The sequence below is a fragment of the Hirundo rustica genome, chromosome 2, assembly GCF_015227805.2.
Source record: "Hirundo rustica isolate bHirRus1 chromosome 2, bHirRus1.pri.v3, whole genome shotgun sequence".
NCBI lineage: Eukaryota > Metazoa > Chordata > Aves > Passeriformes > Hirundinidae > Hirundo > Hirundo rustica.
Genome location: NC_053451.1, coordinates 100362998 through 100381046, shown reverse-complemented (window position 1 = coordinate 100381046; position 18049 = coordinate 100362998). Strand labels below are relative to the sequence as shown.

Sequence of the window (18049 nt, the reverse complement as noted above, 5' to 3'; positions counted from 1 at the left end):
AAAGGCTTGTCCTCATCTTTCTTATAAGGCCTTTTTTAAGTATTGAAAGGCTGCAATAGGGCCTCCCAAAAGCCCAGTAGAAAGATGAGAATACTTTCTGAGGAAGGATGATTCTGAGACACTAAATATGCCTGTGAATACATGTGATTCTAGGAGACTGCAGACAAATAAATCATTTCCAGCAGCTGTGCCACTGTACAAAGCCCTCATAAGGCAGCATTTAAAAGCCTGCATATAAATCTGTGTGGATACATTATGAAAAAGACATTCACATGGTGCCACATGGGGATATCTAAAGTCCTGGGGGAAGGAGAAACTGCCTTCTAAGAGATGCCTCAGAGAGCTTGGCTAGATTATCCTATTTGTCAAAACTGACACAAGAGCGTGGTGGTGGTTTATGAAATCACACCGTGAGTCCAGTCAAGAGTGACCATGCTGGTCAGGGGCTGCAGCGCATGATATATGAGGAAAGAGTGAAGAAACTGGTTTTTCTCAGTCTGGAGGAGAGAAGTCTTAAGGGAGACTTTATTCCAGCCTACCGCTGCCTGATGAAAGGAAAGAGAGAGGACAGAGCCTGACTCCTCTAAAGGATGCACAGAGATACAGTGAAAGGTAATGGATATTGTTGGAACATGAAAATTCTGATTAGACCTAAAGAATTTTTGCATTTTTTAGCCGTAAATACTGTCAAATATTGGAACTGGTGTGCAGACAAATTGTGGGACATGTATCCTTGGAGGGTTTCCAATAAACATTTTAAACAACCCTGAGCAACCTGATCTGATTTAGACCTGAACAGGGACTGAACTAGGTGAACAACAGAGGACCATTTATATTTACAATCCAAATTATTCTATGATTCTATGAAAATGCATTAAAAAGGAGAGGATACACCCCGCCACACACACACACCACCACTTGTTAAACACACTCCAAAAAAAAAAAAAAAAAAAAGCAAGAGAGCAAAGACCATAGTTAACTTTAAGGAGCAAAATGAACATGTTTATAATCAGAAAAGTTCTTGAACAGTAAGAAGAAAAAAAATCTACTTACCTTTGAAATAAAATCAAATCAATTAAAAAGAAGTGGAATTAAAAGAACTGGACTAAAAATACTTGAAGTGACACATTCCTATCCATGTCAATGCTTAATTGTGACAATCTAAATCTATTTTTCAAACTTAGTATTTCTAAATCACTGTTGACATTTTTATAAACTTAGAAAACCATCAAGGAATAGATACAAACGCAACAGTTCAGCTTGGGGTTTTTTTCCCCCCAGTATGAAATACTCAAATCCCATAGTGTTTGCAGCACAAGCGCAGCACTCACAACCCCACTCTCTGAGCACCGCAATCACAGAGTGTGAGCACCACACAGGACAAGCTGCTGTCACCCACCAACAGTATGTCAGCCTGCAGCCTATCTCTGAGCTGCCCTCCAAAGTGGGTCCACGTACAAAGTGAATTGGTCTCAGAAATCATATTTTTCTACTACAGACAACAGATTAAGCTTCTGGTACTCTGTTTCTGAAGATGTTTCTCTGCAATCAGAGGGAAAAGCATGTCTTTGTTTTATGAAGTAAAGTGTAAGAAAGTATTTCCTTAATTTTGTTGGTTTAGTCATTCTAGTTCAGCACAGAAAGCTTCACATGAGCTTCATCTGAAAGGAAAAATTTTCAAAACAAGAGCAGTAATACCCTTTGCACATGTTGTTATGAGAAACAGGTGAAAATTACCTACATCAGTTTGGAGAATGGAGGCTGCTGCTCCTCAGTCACTGAGAAGTTCACCAGATGCTCTTGTGAAAGCCTATTTGCCAGCCAGAACTGAGAGCTGCTTCTTTGGCTGGCTCTCAAACACAAGGCTACAAAATGTTTTCCAGAAAGGTTCAGATGGAAGAGATTATTCACAAATTGCCTTTGTCATCACTCAAGAGAAGAACTGTCTCTAGCTGGAAATATTTCAGAGATATTTATTGAATTCTGAAAATTTCATTTTATTTCTAACTTATTTACAGTTAAACATTCAGAATCATAAAATATGAAGTATAAAATATTTAACAAAATAGATGCAGTCCGTGTTGTTCAGGTGCACCATAAATATATGATGAAACAGTAAACAGCATAGGAATTCTTCTGATCGTCCTCTCTGTCATTTACCAGGAGAAAGGGTGTGTAGACCTGCCTCATACATTCTGGTCTGACCATTATGGCATCAATCTTTCATTTCAGAGAGAACACCACCACCACTCTAGTTTTTGTGTCCTCAGTCCTCCACAGTTACCTTTACTATCTAAAATGCCAACACTAAAGTTCAATAAATCAGATCCCCTCTGAAGTTGGTATATTCATATATTCAACGCCTTTTTTTGGGGGGAGGGGGGGGCTTTTTTTTTTTTCTTTTTTTTTTTTTTTTTTTAAATACAGAATTCCCTAGAAAAGAAGAATCAGGTAATTCAGTCCATATGAACAAGAGTCATTTATTATATATATATTCTCTAATAAGTTATAATAGTCTCTTGGGTTTTAAATGTCTTTTTGCTATTTTCAATGCTTAAAAATTATAATTTTAAAACATTAAATATTGTGTTATATACATTATGATTTAATCATTCTAAACATGGAGCATTCTCCAAGTGAAAACTTGGATGAAACAGAAAACAATTTCATTGACATAACAGGCTTTAGAAGTCCACTTCATACAACCATAAATTTGACTATATGAAAAATAGCCAAACATCAATTTGCTCCTGTAAGGGACTTTTTACTGGTTTTTTTTCTGATCTTGGGGAGAGGGTTTTTTGGCTGTTGTTTTTGTATAAACCAAAGGACACATCTAGTCATTACTTTTGTCAATGTTCAGTATTTTAACTTTTTTTAATCTCATACCTATTTTATACAAAATAACAAAATATACAGAGAAAGCTGAGTTTGTTACATTAGTTCATACACATACAGTAAATAAATTTTTTTTATGTATGGCTTTGCAAAGGTAGATTATGAAGTGACTTTTGTATTTTATTTGTTTAAAAGCATTTTCAGAGAACGTGTTAGTGTGCTTACAATAGCGGCCATGGTATTCGGATGTCGAGCCAAGAGTTTAATGCTAGGATCACCGGAGGTCTTGCCTGACACTGCTTCTGCAGCCCTCAGAAGACAAATGTAGTTTATTACAACCTCGTCTATCTTAGCTATAATTTCCTGCTGCTGTGTTTCAGAGTTCATGACTTTAACTAAACGCATGCAGGCTTCTGTTAAGCAACAGAGTACTTGAAAGCTGGAAGTCATAGCTAAAAGCATTTCCTCAGGGCTTTTATCAGCCATGGCCATTTTCCTGCAGGCACTTCCCAACTGTCTCGATTCCAAAGATAACAGTTGTTTGTACTTAGAAAGTTTAAGGTCATATGTTTCTGGATGTAAATCTTCTCTCTTGCCCATACTTGCTCGGACCAGTGAGAGTAGCTCATTGGCATCCTTTTGTGCTGCGATAAATCCATCAGGCATTGCATAAGTCTTCTCTTTCATCATATTTATTCTTGTGATCCGTGCATCGAAGGCTACATCGTTGAGATTCACATCAATTTGGCCACCTTGGGTGTCAACACTGTTCTTCTCGTGCTCATTGACTGCATCACGTGGGGGCTCAGCAGCTTTCGGGGACTCCAAGACTTTCTGCTCATTGTCACTGGACAACTGAGCAACGGGTTCTGTGAGCTCATGCGGGGTCTGAGGTTCGAAGAGATGCGAGAGCTGATGGCTGTCTTGGTCATCCTCCTCCTCGTTGTCATCATTTCCTCTGCTCAGGAAGCAATAGCTAAAGGGGCCCCGACACCTCCAGGTGCTGCTGGTCAGCTTTCGCAAGGGCAGTGCTCGACACTGCTTGGAGTCCTTCTGACTGGTGCCTGTGCCCGAACACCTCTTAATGTCCTTCCTATCAGTGCTGACGTACACACAACTCTGAGAGTAACTTTTTGACAGCTTTTTGCCCAGGGAAAATTCCACCCTTCTCTCCGATTTGGATTCATCCTTTTGGGTGGTGTCCAGGCATTTCAAGCTGGCTGTGGCTGCCTTTTTCTCGAACAGCATCTCAGTGCCTGCAGATCCTCCAATGCTGCTGCTGCTGCTGCTGCGTCTCAGCATTTTCTTGTTCTGCGGCATCCTGAGGCTTCCTCCTATCATGTCATATGGCCATAAACTAACTGTTGCCCCACAAGCCTGATTTACTTTGGGAATGTCACAAGAGTCTTCATTTTGACTTGGCACCTTTGATTCTGATAGCATGGATGATAGCATGATGGAGTCAGCTAGAGGCTGTCTAGGAAAAGCTGTAGGCATGCCTCCTTGTCTTCCCTTTTCAGGCTCTGTGAAAGCTACACTAGGGGTAGTAGAAGAGCAGACAGAATAGTTAAGCATCACCCTGATAATATTCATTGGTTGAAATTTTAAATATCTTTTAACAGTCAGTACAAATGGTTTCCTGGTGTTTCCCAATGGTCTCCATTCCTCAAAATATTACATCAAAAATTCATTACCAGTCTTTTGTATTTCACTAAAATGCCTTTTACAACCGGTCAACAAATTATAATTTATGAATAAGTAATGTTCATTTCACTACAGCAGACTTACTCAAAAAAAGGAATAGCAAATTATGTACAGAACATGCTGAATCTCCCCTAATATAGGGATTGCATGTTTTATATTAACTAATTAGATGAATGATTTCAGATAAAACACCTTCTTTAACTATACTTGAAAGAGTATGGAAAGATGTGTTCATGGTAATTTTGGTTTGGTTTTGTGGACGTTTTTGGCAGAGAAAGATTATTTCTCATTCTAAATCCTAGTCTGTTCCACTTTTGGATTTTCATGCATTCACACATTACCGTTACATGTGGGTTGCAATGCAAGAAGAGAGAAACATTTAAAATCCAACTGAAAAAAATTTCAATGCTGTCTCTGAAAACTGTGCGTTTTTTTATAACTTTAAAGAAACACCTACTGACAGATTGTGAAGTAAATTCATGCTTAATAAGGTAGTGACATTTTCTTATTCTTAACATCTAGAGCTTTTTATTCATATTGGCATGTTTTTGACAACCTGCTAAAATAGCATATAAGATACCTAAGAAATTAATCAAACGTTTTGCTCCCCTACATTAATATAACTTCTGAAGTAATTTTACAGTCTAACAAGTATCTTGGACTTAAGTGACTATGGATTTTAGAGAGGCTTCCAAAGAGTAGAAGAGAGGCCTCTCCATCAGTGTCCCTCCAAATGTTTTAACTGTAATGAGGGTTTTTTTATATAGCTGATCTTTGTATGCAGCTCATCAGAATATCTCAACAAGTAAAATGAAAAGATAAACTAAAGGTCTAATCTCATTGTCTGTGAGAGCTTGATGATTTAGTTTCAGAGAAAAATAATAGAAATATCTTACCTAGACCTCAATATGAACCTGTAGCTTTAAGAGTAAACACAAGAAACACTCTGTTACTGCTGTACCTGTAGTTTCTTTTATCTTGGGGATCCGATGGCATCCTTCCCTCAAAGTGCCAAAAACTGGTTCAGCATTAATTGCTGAATGCACAACAGGCACCGTCATTCTGTGACACACGGCTTCGGGTTGCTGGTGCAGGTCCTTGTACGCCGTTCCATGGTTTGGAAGAATGGCAGCTCTTTCATCTGCTGGAACATAGGCAATGCCCTTCATTGATGGATCAGAGATGATGTGCTTACCATCAGAGGTACAAAGAGGGGATTCAACGGGGGTAGCACACGTGCTACTGCCCGTGCTGCATCCTGCATCCACTGAAGAGCACTGAGAGCTCTGCAGCGAGAAATGGCCTTCACTTTGCAGAGATGACATGCGCTTGGCCAAGTGGTACTCACAAAGTCTAGCCACACTCTGCTCAGCTTCTGGAAGCTTTGAAGGATGGTCATCTGCAGATAAGTCTGTATCTTCTGCATCATTTAGGTCTTTGGCTGAAGACACAGGAGTCATATCTGACAGGAAATTTTCACCTTGGCTAAGCCCTGAGGTATTATCCTGATCCACCTCAGGATCCACTTCATCCTTACAGTCAGTTTCTGTTTTACCAAGGACAGGAACTCTTGGAAAAGTCTTCCCATTAACTGTTTCTGGGCTTTGCTTATCTGCTGCCCCATCATCGGCAGCGTACCATCTTTGGCGAAAGGCAGTTCTCTCCACATTAAAAGTGCTTAGGCGCTGGCTGTCTCTTGCTGAAAGAGTTCCAAATTTAGCTTTTAGATCTTCATCAGACTCTGCTTTTTTATTTCCCTGTTGCTTTTTCACAGTAGCATTGCCATCAGAGGATGTTTTTACTTCGCTATCTGTCATCTTATTTTTCCTTTTACTAGTGCAAGAATATACCAAGGATCCCATGTGCAATTTGCTAAAATAATCAGTGACAGATTTTGTTTCCATGGTCTCTGGCTCCATTTCCATGTTATCGGAATGAAGAATCTGCTTTGAAGGCACAACTTTTGACTGCAGCTCTGCAGCCTGACCACCAGCCAAAGGCTGTGAGGGCTTCATGCCTGGCCCTCCAGCCTGATTCTTAGCAATGGGAAATTCAGTCTGCTCTTCCACAAGCGGTTGGTAGCCTTCACTTGTGGTCAAAAACATACGTGCAGTGTTTTCCGACTGTTTCTGTGCTGTGGCTAGTTCAGAGCTTTCAGTCATTTCAGAGGAATTTGTTTCATTGCCAGAATCTGAAGATGACTCAGGGCTATATGCTCGCAGGATAGCTACACCTGCAAGCCACAAAGAATAAGAGTCAATTAAATGACAGCAGCTGAGGCACCTGGATAAGCGACAAGCAAAAGGGAATGTATTAGAGACAAAAATATTCTTTGTAAAAATACTCCGACTTTATTGCACAGTTCCCGAGACAGGTAGTTTAATAGCAGTGGTGGCTCCATTAAATATGAAATACGATGTATGCAAATGATGGCAAAAAATAAAAGGAAAACTAAAAAAACCAAAACCAACCCTCATGAAATGGAGTACTTCCAAAACTAAATGGATGAGATGGAATGATTTTCAATGAATAAATGTAACTATGGTGAAAGAACCTGAATTGTCATTCGTCTGCTGTTCCTCTGAAGCAGCCAAAGCTTCTAGTGCTTGAAGTGTAGAGACTACAGCATCATCTAGCCCCTTCTCACACTTCCCCTCTGTATTAGTAGGGACAGCATCGATAAGCGACACTGGAATATCATCATTGCCTAGATTACTGTCTTGCTCCTTGTTGTCTCTAGGCTGTGTCGCTTGATTCTGAGAGTCTTCCTCATCAGAACTGTCCCTGAAGCCAGGTGGAGGAGCAGCAATGGCCATGTTTAAGGTATGCAAAAGGAAATCATCTTCATTGTCATCACCTTCCGGAGGTGGAAGTGAAGTCAAATCAATAATGTCATCACTAGAACCAGAAAGGCTGAGAAGAGCAGGCCTATTGATTTCTCCTACCATGATATCTTCTTCACAGCTTACTTCATCTTCATCTTCTGCATCATCTGTGTTTTCTGCATAACAAATATCATGAAGCAAAGGCTCTTCGATCCCTTCCACAGCTCCAAATATTTTGCCATCGCTTATAGTTGCATAAACAGAATTTGTAGCAAACTGAATGCTTTCAGCATCTGGTGACAACTCCAGGCCTTTAATATCATTGGCATTACTAAGATAAATGGCTCTTTGTTTTTCTAGTACTTCTGGACTTTCATCCAAAAGCCTTTCATAGCCAAGAGTCTGGGGACTGATACCATCCAAGTTGGGATCTCCAAATATAAAGGAAACTTTTGCTCCCCTGGGAGAATCCTGTGCTTTCTTGCTAGGTTCCAAACCTGAGAGTGACAGCAGTGAAGGCTGGTTAAAATTTCTACTTTCTTCTGTTTCAGCAGGGTCACTTTGCTTGGCCATATGCTGATCAAATCCACCTGGATTATAAGTATTTTCTATGTACAGATGTCTGTGTTCTTTTTGACATAACAGACTTTCGGAAACATCTACAGTCTTCGGCTTTGGATCACCAAAGGACATTTGAGCCTCTTGATCTCCTTCGGCCAGGAAAGTGGTAGTTTTTGGTATACAGTTCCACTCAGAAGCAAGGATGTTATGCTTCCCTCTGTTTTCAGGTCCTATAGCATGGTGAAATAAAATCAACATAGTGAAACCAAAGAACAAAGTCATGTAATTTATAAACAATCATTTGTTGATGCTCAGTATTAAACACTCTGAATAGGACAGCTGAGTGATCAAACACTTCAGAAAAGTGCTTTCAAATTCACTTCTGTTCTAAGTTAAATACTTTTCAACTTAATGACCTAAAGTTTAACTGGTACTTCTGTACTCTAAAACAAATCTAAACCTCAGCAAGGTACAAATGCTATTCCAGGCATAGTAACACAAAAGCAGCAGGTTTCTCCAATACCATATGTATTCTGAAAAAAGATATATGCATATAAAATAATAACATTCACAGGGAGCATGCATCTGTCTACTAGAGTATGAAGGAAATTTGACACATGGTTTATCTTACCATGAAGGTGCTATCATAGCCTGGGTATTAGAACATTATAAAGCTGAATTGAATACTGTGGTGCTAGGTCTGAGCCAGAAATCAATCTCATTTGACACAGACTTCTATTTATCCGGAGGTTCTCCAGCTTAAGTTGACTTCTGCTTTATATGCTGGACTGTGAGATAAATACCTGTTTCTCGGCTCCCTGCATTTTTCTTGTTGGCCATGTTAAATATTGAGCGCCTTGAGTCAACCAGCAGTCTGTAGTATCCAGCTGTTAGGCAAGCAAGATTCATTGCATCTGATGACTCCATCAGAAGAGTAATAGGCTAAGAAGAACACAATAAGATAAGGCTGTTCCTCCTCAATTTGTTTGTTGACAATACTATTTTACATCAAAGCAAAAGTAATTATTTCATAAACATGACATTGAAAAATACATGAGAGAATTTTTTTTCCTCACTACCAATATCAATCAGTATAAAAAGTTTAGTCAAGATTGGAGTTGTAGTAGCATAGATATCTTACTCTAGCAAAAGAGCTGTTAAATTTATTGTTACTCTGCCAGTGAAGAACTTGGTATACTAGGTGCTGGAAACTTGCAGTTGTATGGGAATCTGCTGCTTCCCAGATAATGTGGTGCACTAAGTATATGCGAAGAAGCATGACGGGGAAACAAAGAGTCAGGGAAAGTTGAAGTTCAGAAAATACAGCAGTCAGGTTAAAGCTATCATTACACTGCAAGACAGGGCCAGGTTAAAAAAATTTCAGTGTTTGTGTCCTGTTGAGACTTAAAAGACAAGTGGTGAAAAAAATAAGCAGGTAAACAGAGAAAAAGAGATCAGAAAAAGATCACCAGAAGGGTGACCAGCAAAGAAAACAAACACAAAACACTGTAATAAAAAAGACAGTCCTAACAAAAAGTGAGACCTCATAGCTTTGAAAAACTGTGGCTGCCAGGATAGCAATAACCAAAGACATCCATGTGAAACATACTTTCATACATTTTCCTTTTGCCATTATGTATGTATACATTTTCTTGCCTAAAAAATGTGTTCAAGTCTCTACAGCTTTTAATACCAAGAGCTCTTCTCCTCAAATGTAATTTATTAAGGTGGCTAGCCTCCACAGCTCCTAGACAGGAAATAAAAATGAAGCCCTTACCATGATGTATAGATAGAAATTAGACCAGACAACCCATCTTATCACTCGCAGTTTGTAGTGACTCATAGTATGTGGACATTTGTGACAATTTATCATAATTTAGCATGCAGAGCCCACTGTCACAAGACAGATGTAAGGACTTATATCATTCATTCCAGGAGGAATGTCACATGCAACAAGGATGGCTCTCCAACCTACTCAACCCCTTACTAGAAAATGACAACTCATTATGATGGAAGCTGTAGCCAAAACGTAACTGATGATCATACCTTACTACTAAGCCCACAACAGGTCCAATGAGTTTTTCAAAGCCTGTGCTACAGCATCTTAGGCCACAATGTTTCAGGTGCCCTGAATGTTGGATAAACTGTTTTCAGCATCTTGGAAAAATATATGAGGATGGTTTGTTTTGTTTTGTTTTGTTTTGCTACAGCTTTAGCTTCTATTCAATACATGCGTCTTTCAAGGTTTTCAGCTATAGTTATTATAGTTACTATAAATTATTAAACCTACAGTGGATTAAATAATTTCTGTTCTTTTGAGCAACTACTAAAATTGACATTTGAAATGCTACATTCATCTCAAATTTTCTGCAGTGATTTGCAGAAATTGATGAACTCTGCAGAACTCTCAGATTGCTGAAAACAATGCTGTGAAGTACTGTTAATCTGCAGAAAAGTCCCGTGACAGCTAAACTTTTATTGCCTGCTTCTGCCAAGCAAAACATACTTGAGAACATATTTAAATAAATAAAAATCTTAGCTGTTTGTTCATTAAGAAAATAATATTATATATAACATATACTGGTACATTTAGAAGCTGGATATATGAACCTGCTACTTCAGGGTAAGTGAAAGGATGAAAACATTGTTGAGAATACCTACTTTGTGTGTGTGCCTGCATCTCCTTCACAGGACATAGTCACAACCCCTACTTATGCCCCACAGAGAGGCAACTTTTTATCAAATTCCACCCAGAGCCTCCTAGATTTTTATTTTTAGTCAGTCTCTCTGGGTTTAATTTCACGTGTTGAGGTGCAAGGAGATGGGGATATGCACAATTTTCAATGAGACAGTAACAGTATTATAATATATAACAACCTAATACCATGGTAATACATAATACTATGGCATACGGTGCTGCATATTACATATAGGCAGATGGGAAGGATTTAATCTCTATATTACTTTCTCCATCTGTAAAAAGGTGATAATAGCTTTCTGACAAGAAGGCTACAAGTTTAGCACAGTAATGCAGGCAAAGCAGCCTGAGATGTTACCATTGCTAAGTAAGGGGGAAGAGATGCTGTGTTCACCAACCTGTAAATTTCTCTTAAGTTGCTGTCAAAGAGCATCTAGATTATTTACAACAGTGTTTTTTTCATTATCTTAAATACAGAGAAACAGTTCCAGGTCAAAGCAAAAGCCTAGTAAAATATTCCTCATGTGTCCTTTGCGTGTATAGCTGGGTAAGCAAAAAAAACCTTGTTACGTTCTATTTATTTTAATCAAATATTTAAGTTTCAAATATAATGAGAACTCTTCCTTTAAACTCTGGTTATTCCGATTAATATTCAGACTAGAAAGTCTATGAAGCCTTTCACTTCAGAGCCAAACAGAAACCACACTAAAAACAACCAGGACAGTATAACATACAAAATTCCACTCATTTTGCCATTAGATGCCACACAGATGCAAAGGGTTACATGAGATTTAAAAGAAATTAAATGACTATAGGTAGATTATGAGCATCTGTGAATACTGAACTGGAATTATAAAGGTTAAGAAGAAAACCCATGCATTCTTACAGTTTATTTAACTGGCAACTGTTATGTGGTTGCTTGCAGTAAACTTTGTGGATGTAATACTGGATAACAGGGGACACTGGTCCAGTGCAGCTAGTGAATCTTTACCGGTAATAAAACTGCATATTACACTACAAGGAGCTTCAAAAGAAGGCAAATTTCATCATCACCTCTTCTTGCCATGGCAATCCATGAAGACAACAACAAAGCAAATTGCTGGAGGTCAGCTGAGAGAAAAATCAAAGTAGAATGCAGGTACTGGAAAACACCAGCCTGGTACATTCTGGGCCCAACCTGTAGTATAAATGTATGGTGACCAAAAACAGAGCTGAAAATGTACCCTCAGAGTACTACTGGCATGAAAATGTTCAGAACAGAATAGCTGAATCTAATACTCAAAGACAAAAACATTATTTAAACATGTTATATCAACACAAATCAATAACAAACTTACTTTTACATCTAAGACATGAAGTTCAACTCTAACATTGCTTTCATCTTCTGTAAACATCTCGATTCTGTTCACGTGGCTGAAGTCTGCCAGGAGAGCCACAAGATTTGTTTTGGTGTTTATCACATGGCTGATTCCATACCGTGGCCCCACTAACAGAGTCACTTCTGAACGCTTTTCTCCCTGCTTTAGCAGAAAAAGAAAGAAAACACAAGTAAAAAACATGACAGGTACTGCATAGTGACAGAAATCACCACTCCCTTCTTTCAGTTACATAGTTACATTTGCATGGCATTTCTACATTAAAGATTATTATGTTTTTACTAGATAGATATGATACACAAGAGCATACTTGATTCATAATTTTAAAAAAAGTAAAGGAATTTCTTGCTGGATGTTGATTGCACTCTAGATTTTAGGTGGATAGTTAGATGGACAGACGATGAGTGGACTCTGCTTCTGTTAAAAGAAAAACTTTGTCATTAAGATTTTTCCAGACTAACAGTTTTAGCATTCAATAGATAATCGCATGGTGGTATTTGCTAAGAAAGTTCTATCTATCTCCAAATTCCCACTAAAATTTATATTATGATAGATATGTTATTTTCAAGATGAAAATAAACAAAAAGTGATTTTGTTCAAATAAAAATTATTTTTAAGCATATGAATAGAACCTAACTTCTAAAGAAACTTATATGATCCAGCTTTTGGGAAAAAAAATGCATTAGATAAAATAAATCAAGAGAAGAGATATTTTTAATAAATGTTACCACTAGTGTTGCCTTGAAGACACGCCCTCCATATAATCTGAGATCACTGAGGAACTTTAGATAATGCACCTTGGCTTGCAGAGCAGAGAGCTGAGAAAGGAGAAACAGGGGTAAGAGGTAGTTGTGGAAATCATCACATTATAAAATTCCTACAGAAAATGTATTAGTGCAATATAACGAGAATGGTCTGCAATAACAGCTGAAACTAAATCTTGAGATGCTTGAGCTCCAGATGAGCAGAAACAGTTTCATTCTTAAAATTAATTTCTTGCTTGTTTAGTTAAAATGCACTGAGGACTTGGGAATGGGCAGATCAGAGCACTTCAAGAACATCCTGACTGCTTTAATGAAAGGAAAATGTTCATGTACTCAGATTAAACATCTGTTCACTGAGGGATTTCAAGGCTAAGGCAGCAGCTTTCCATTCATAAACTCCATCCATTCTTAAACATTTATGTACCTATACAGAAAAAGAGAACAAAAATTTGCATTTGTCAGCTACATATTTTACATTTTTCTAGGCACTTGTGGTGTTTGGTTTATAATTTCAATTTGTTACTGCATTTCCTACTTTCTAAAATAATACTCTTCCACTGTATTCAGTGGGTAATGAATCAGAAAGCTAAATAGAGCATATCAGTATATATGATCGTGTCATGTAATACATGTCAGAATCTGTCTACTTTTTTTTCCTCTGAGCTTAAAGTACCTATTTAAAAAAGAAAACTTAGAAATACTTTATGAGATAGAAGGGAAACAAGAAATAGTTCATTTCATCAGTCTGAATCCAAAGCTTACACTTCCCTCGTGTCCCTCGTGTCCTTATATCTGGACTTCCAGAAGACAATGTAAGATAGTCTCATATCATTTTCTAGTTTCATTCCAGTCACTGGATTTCAAATTTAAAATCTTATTTAATCTCAAACAGCATTTTAAGGGCCCCTATCCTAAATTTTTCCTAGACAAGGAAAAAATGGAACCAAAGCAGAGCAACTAGTGATAATGCTTTGCCCTTCATTTCACCAGGTGTTCACTTGGTGCAGAAATACACAAGGGTTGTAAAAAATCAGGAGAATCCTGAGAATTACAGGCTTCCCTTCATGTGAAGGAGGAGAAGAACCCAGAAAGAAATCAGTTAGTTCTTGTATCAGTACCTACAAGTGAGACAGGAGGTGATGAAGAGCTCAGATGCTTTCTTTCTCAGACCTACCTGATAAAAAAGCAGGTTGACAAACAACATATTTCCAAAGTTCAAATCAAAAAGAATGAAGCAAACACAACAAAGTCTGCTTGCTGCAGGAAGGGACTGTTGCAATACCTCTTCTAACCAAGAACTGATAGTGGTATGCCCCTGTAAGGCCTGCAGCAGTGACGGCTTCCAAAATAAACCCAAATTTATACCAAGATAAATAATAAGCAACTGACATAAGTTAGCCCTCGTTTCAGCAGAATAGGAGACAGGCAGTGCTTCAGCCTCTCTTCCTGAGGTCAAACACATAGAGCTATGTTCACAGTCACGATGTGTTCTGAAACCTCCAAGCAGGATTTCTGCTGATCACGATGAGCCTCAGCTCAGGCACCTGCTGGTTGGAGGTTTTTGGGTTCCGAAACAAAGTGTCATGAAGCAGGATTCAGCTCATTTTATGTCTTAACTAGTCATTCTTAGGTTTTTTACAGTCCATGAAGAGAAATGAGCATTTCTAGGACACAAGCAATCTGACCTGTTTTTGGTTCTGAATGTGGGATGGGATGAATCGTTCCCTGGAAGTGCCTATTTCTCTCCATTAACTACAAATGAGAAGATGACCTGCGCTAAGAAACCACATTATGGTGTCTAAAAGCAGTCTCAGCTGCATGCATGTAACACTGTCTTATCCATGTTTTTTTCCAACTGAAGAGAAAGCTTAGTGCTAAGAAAAGCATTTTACAAAGCAAGGAGGGTCATTTACTGCAAGGACCATCATCTATCCAGTTGGATCTTGTCCAGCAAAAAGTCTTTCTCTATAGAAAACAATCTGATAAACAGCATTTATGTCAGGTGAGAGCATCAGAGGAAGAAGAAAATCTTTCCTAGCAAATCTGCCGTTCATAGAAAGCGCTAAGTTAATTAAAAGAAAAGAATAAAAAAGGTTATCATATATGAGGTATTAATAACCAGTTCTCTGTCATTCTCAGGAAGATAGTTTAGCTGGGGCATAATTAATTATTTTTAATAGTTCTTGGCTATGTTGCATCAGCACCCAAATTAGATCTCTGAAAATATAGTGGCTAGGTGTTTCTCCAAAGGATTAGCTTTAAATGTGTCCCATGCATGCTACACTTTTGTTCTTTAAAACATATTTTCCATTAAGATGCAAATGTAGTACCTTTTTGCCTGGAGGAACTAGGTTTTGATTTGCTTTGACAAGGTGGGAAAGTGCTTTCTTTATGTTCTTTTCTTTCATGCTCTGCAGCACAGCAGATGGAAGAAAAGTCTCTAATCCCCATTCTTTTCTGCAATAAAAGGCATATATTTAATTTCACATTCCCGTGATGATTATTTATCTAAAGACTGGTGACTACGATGCCAAGTGAATAATTACCTGAAAACAGAAGGAGAGTTGATCAAGTCCAGGGTTTTGCAATAACATGTTATTTCTTAAATTTAAACAATTTATTTCTTACAAAAAAGGGATTTTAAAATGCTAAATAATCTCTCTTCTACCCCTTCTATTTCTTCAGTCATGCCATTTAGAAAATAATGTTTAGGTTTGATATCTAAGTCTATGTAAATACCACTTAATTATATTGATAAGTATGATTACAGAATTAAAATAGCAGATAATTTAACAATGTAACATCAGATTTAATTTAATTTTAATTTTATTGGTTTCTTTTAGGACATGGAAATCAGAGCCATTTTCTTTTTACATTTATGTTTGGGGAAGCGGGGCAGGGCTGGGTCCCCCACAAAAAACAACCAGATTATCTCCATCTACCAAATTCTTTTTCTGCTTGAGGCACCCCTTTTGACAGAAGACTGATTCTTCACTTGTAAGTAACTATTTTTTGCAGATTCATTAATAGGATAGGATAGAATATAACTTTGTCTTCAATATGATGGATAAACTCTACAAGACTGAGTGTGTAACAGTTATTATTTCCATTCTGCAAGCAAAATAAGCAGCAGCAACAAAAGTTTTAGGGCTTGGGGGTTTTATTTTCTTGTGGGGTTTTGTTGTCCTTTTTTTAAAAAAAAATTATTTTATTTTAAATCAAAGCAGATATACACACTTTTTCATTTTCCAATGTTACTTTTTCATTGTAGTTATATATGTATGTGGTGTCTAACATAAGACACGTGCTTACCGGAGTACTTCTGCATTTACGAAATATTACAAAATCCAATCTATGACCTAGAGTCTTCTGAACTGAGCAATAATCTGAATCTTACTCTAGTAGTCTCTACTAAAACCTTAGGATACAGACCTTATAAATGTAGATCTTAAATAACTGAAAGCAAATGGGCTAATTGGATTTACATTTATAGTCTATTTCACATGCCCAAACAGATGATCAAAAGATAAACAGACCAAAGGGACAAGATGTACCACTCTTAACACACCAGAATTAATTTTGGTGACAAAGAAAAAAACTAAATTGGTGCATGCATACAGACTAGTATACTAAAGAAACAACCTTAAAGAATCTGTAAGTTACTCCTAATGTTTCACTTTTTATGAACACACAGCATTTTCAACTTACTCTATGTATTTGAGGGAGATTTTCTGAGTTTGCTTGGTGGTCACAGTTGCAATATACATTTGTAGCGCAGCCAACCGCAAGGCAATGTCATATTTCAATTCTGGTCCAAATCTTTCCTGGACCACATCATTACAGCTCTGCCAAAGAACCAGTAGAGGGAGCATCACGTTAAAAAATCGTGCACTAAAAATAAATCACTGGGTTTTTGGGTTTTGTTTTTGTTGGGTTTTTGTTTGTTGTTTGTTTGTTTTTTTGTTTGTTTTCACTTCATGAAAAGTAACCCCTAACTCAAAAGCAGGACTGTGTTTTTTGCTTTCAGAGGTGCCAGATATTCACAATATGGGCACGAATGAAGAATATCAGTTCTTCTGCCAAAGAGCAAAAGGCATGTTATTTTGACCTAAACTCTCTTCAGCCTTCCTGGAGAGAAGAATAATCCTCCATCACAAAAAGTGCTTGGAGGGTATCAGTATATCTGGACTCAGGATAGCAGGATCATACCTGGTGAGATACTCAGGAGAACCACATTGCTTGTACATCAGTTTTCCCATCCACTTTACTGGAACCTTTTCATACATAATTTCTGTTCAATATTACAGTACCATAAATAAGTGCTAACAATTAATTCAGCTACTCTCTTCTCTAAAGGAAATATATTTTGGAAACATATAAAAAGCATTACTACTTGGAGAGACTCATGAAGAAAGAGGACTTTGTGTATGACAGAGATTTTGCATATTCCCCAAGTGCATTCATTGGCTTTATGTAGCAGTAATAAAAGCCAGAATTCACTGCAACCATGCTTTTCTATGTGAAGATATAAATTTTTTATATATAGTAACTATTTTTTTTTATTCTTATTTACACTAGCAATGGCTGTACTTTCACTTACCTGTACATAGAGATACTCAAAAGCAACTGGATCTCTTCTTAAAAGATCAATGGGATCCTTTGGGACAAAGCTAATCCTGAAAAGACACCTCATCTTATGCGAGCTTGGCCTTTGAGTCACCTAGGACAGTGCAATAATAGTATTAGAGCTTGGCAACCCTGGTTGAGCAGCAGAATCTATAGTCTTGGGCTATGTTACCCTGCGACCACAGTGCCCTGTGATAGTCAAACTATTCTGTCCAAAAAAGCTCTTCACCCAAGAACATCATAAACGAGAAGAGTTAGTTGTCAGGGGAGAGGTCACATTTTATCTTTTAGACTGTCTGAGAACACAGGTGAGGCCCAACTTGGCAGCTATTACTCTCACTTTCTCTTGCTTGTTTTAATTCATTAGGCAAATTGAGAGAAATTAGGTCTTTTTTCCTGGGTTGTTCTGGAATAAGAGATCTACTCCATAACTTCTGATGGAGGTCCAATACACTAAAAAATTAAAAAGTCTGCTTTGTGTGTTGGTCAGCAAAACTTTTTTTTAAGCATCTACCTCTGTAATCTGGATATATTCACAAGAGACCACTGCCTAGCAAAGAAATAATTGGATAAAAGGTTAACAATCCAAACCCACCATTGTAAGTCACGGTCAGCAACATTATAATGACAAATTAAAAGATTGCTGATTTTACAGGA

General features: G+C 37.7%; 1 protein-coding gene across 4 annotated transcripts in view; it reads right to left on the bottom strand.

Annotated features, from left to right (window-relative positions):
* Nucleotides 1-2467: 2467 nt before the first annotated feature.
* The window catches only part of FRMPD4 (FERM and PDZ domain containing 4), a 314276-nt gene continuing 298694 nt past the window's right edge, over nucleotides 2468-18049 (bottom strand). For 3 of the 4 annotated variants that reach the window (XM_040056962.2, XM_040056964.2, XM_040056963.2), the window contains 9 exons: nucleotides 17367-17486; nucleotides 16475-16611; nucleotides 15097-15223; nucleotides 12731-12820; nucleotides 11964-12146; nucleotides 8732-8870; nucleotides 7097-8158; nucleotides 5504-6775; nucleotides 2521-4370 (listed from right to left, as the gene is read on the bottom strand). In XM_040056962.2, the coding sequence (XP_039912896.1) occupies nucleotides 3019-4370; nucleotides 5504-6775; nucleotides 7097-8158; nucleotides 8732-8870; nucleotides 11964-12146; nucleotides 12731-12820; nucleotides 15097-15223; nucleotides 16475-16611; nucleotides 17367-17486 (4482 nt within the window). In that variant the 3' untranslated portion in view covers nucleotides 2521-3018. Of the gene's footprint in view, nucleotides 4376-5503; nucleotides 6776-7096; nucleotides 8159-8731; nucleotides 8871-11963; nucleotides 12147-12730; nucleotides 12821-15096; nucleotides 15224-16474; nucleotides 16612-17366; nucleotides 17487-18049 lie in introns of all 4 variants that reach the window. The other variant, XM_040056965.2, reaches the window with a different exon arrangement.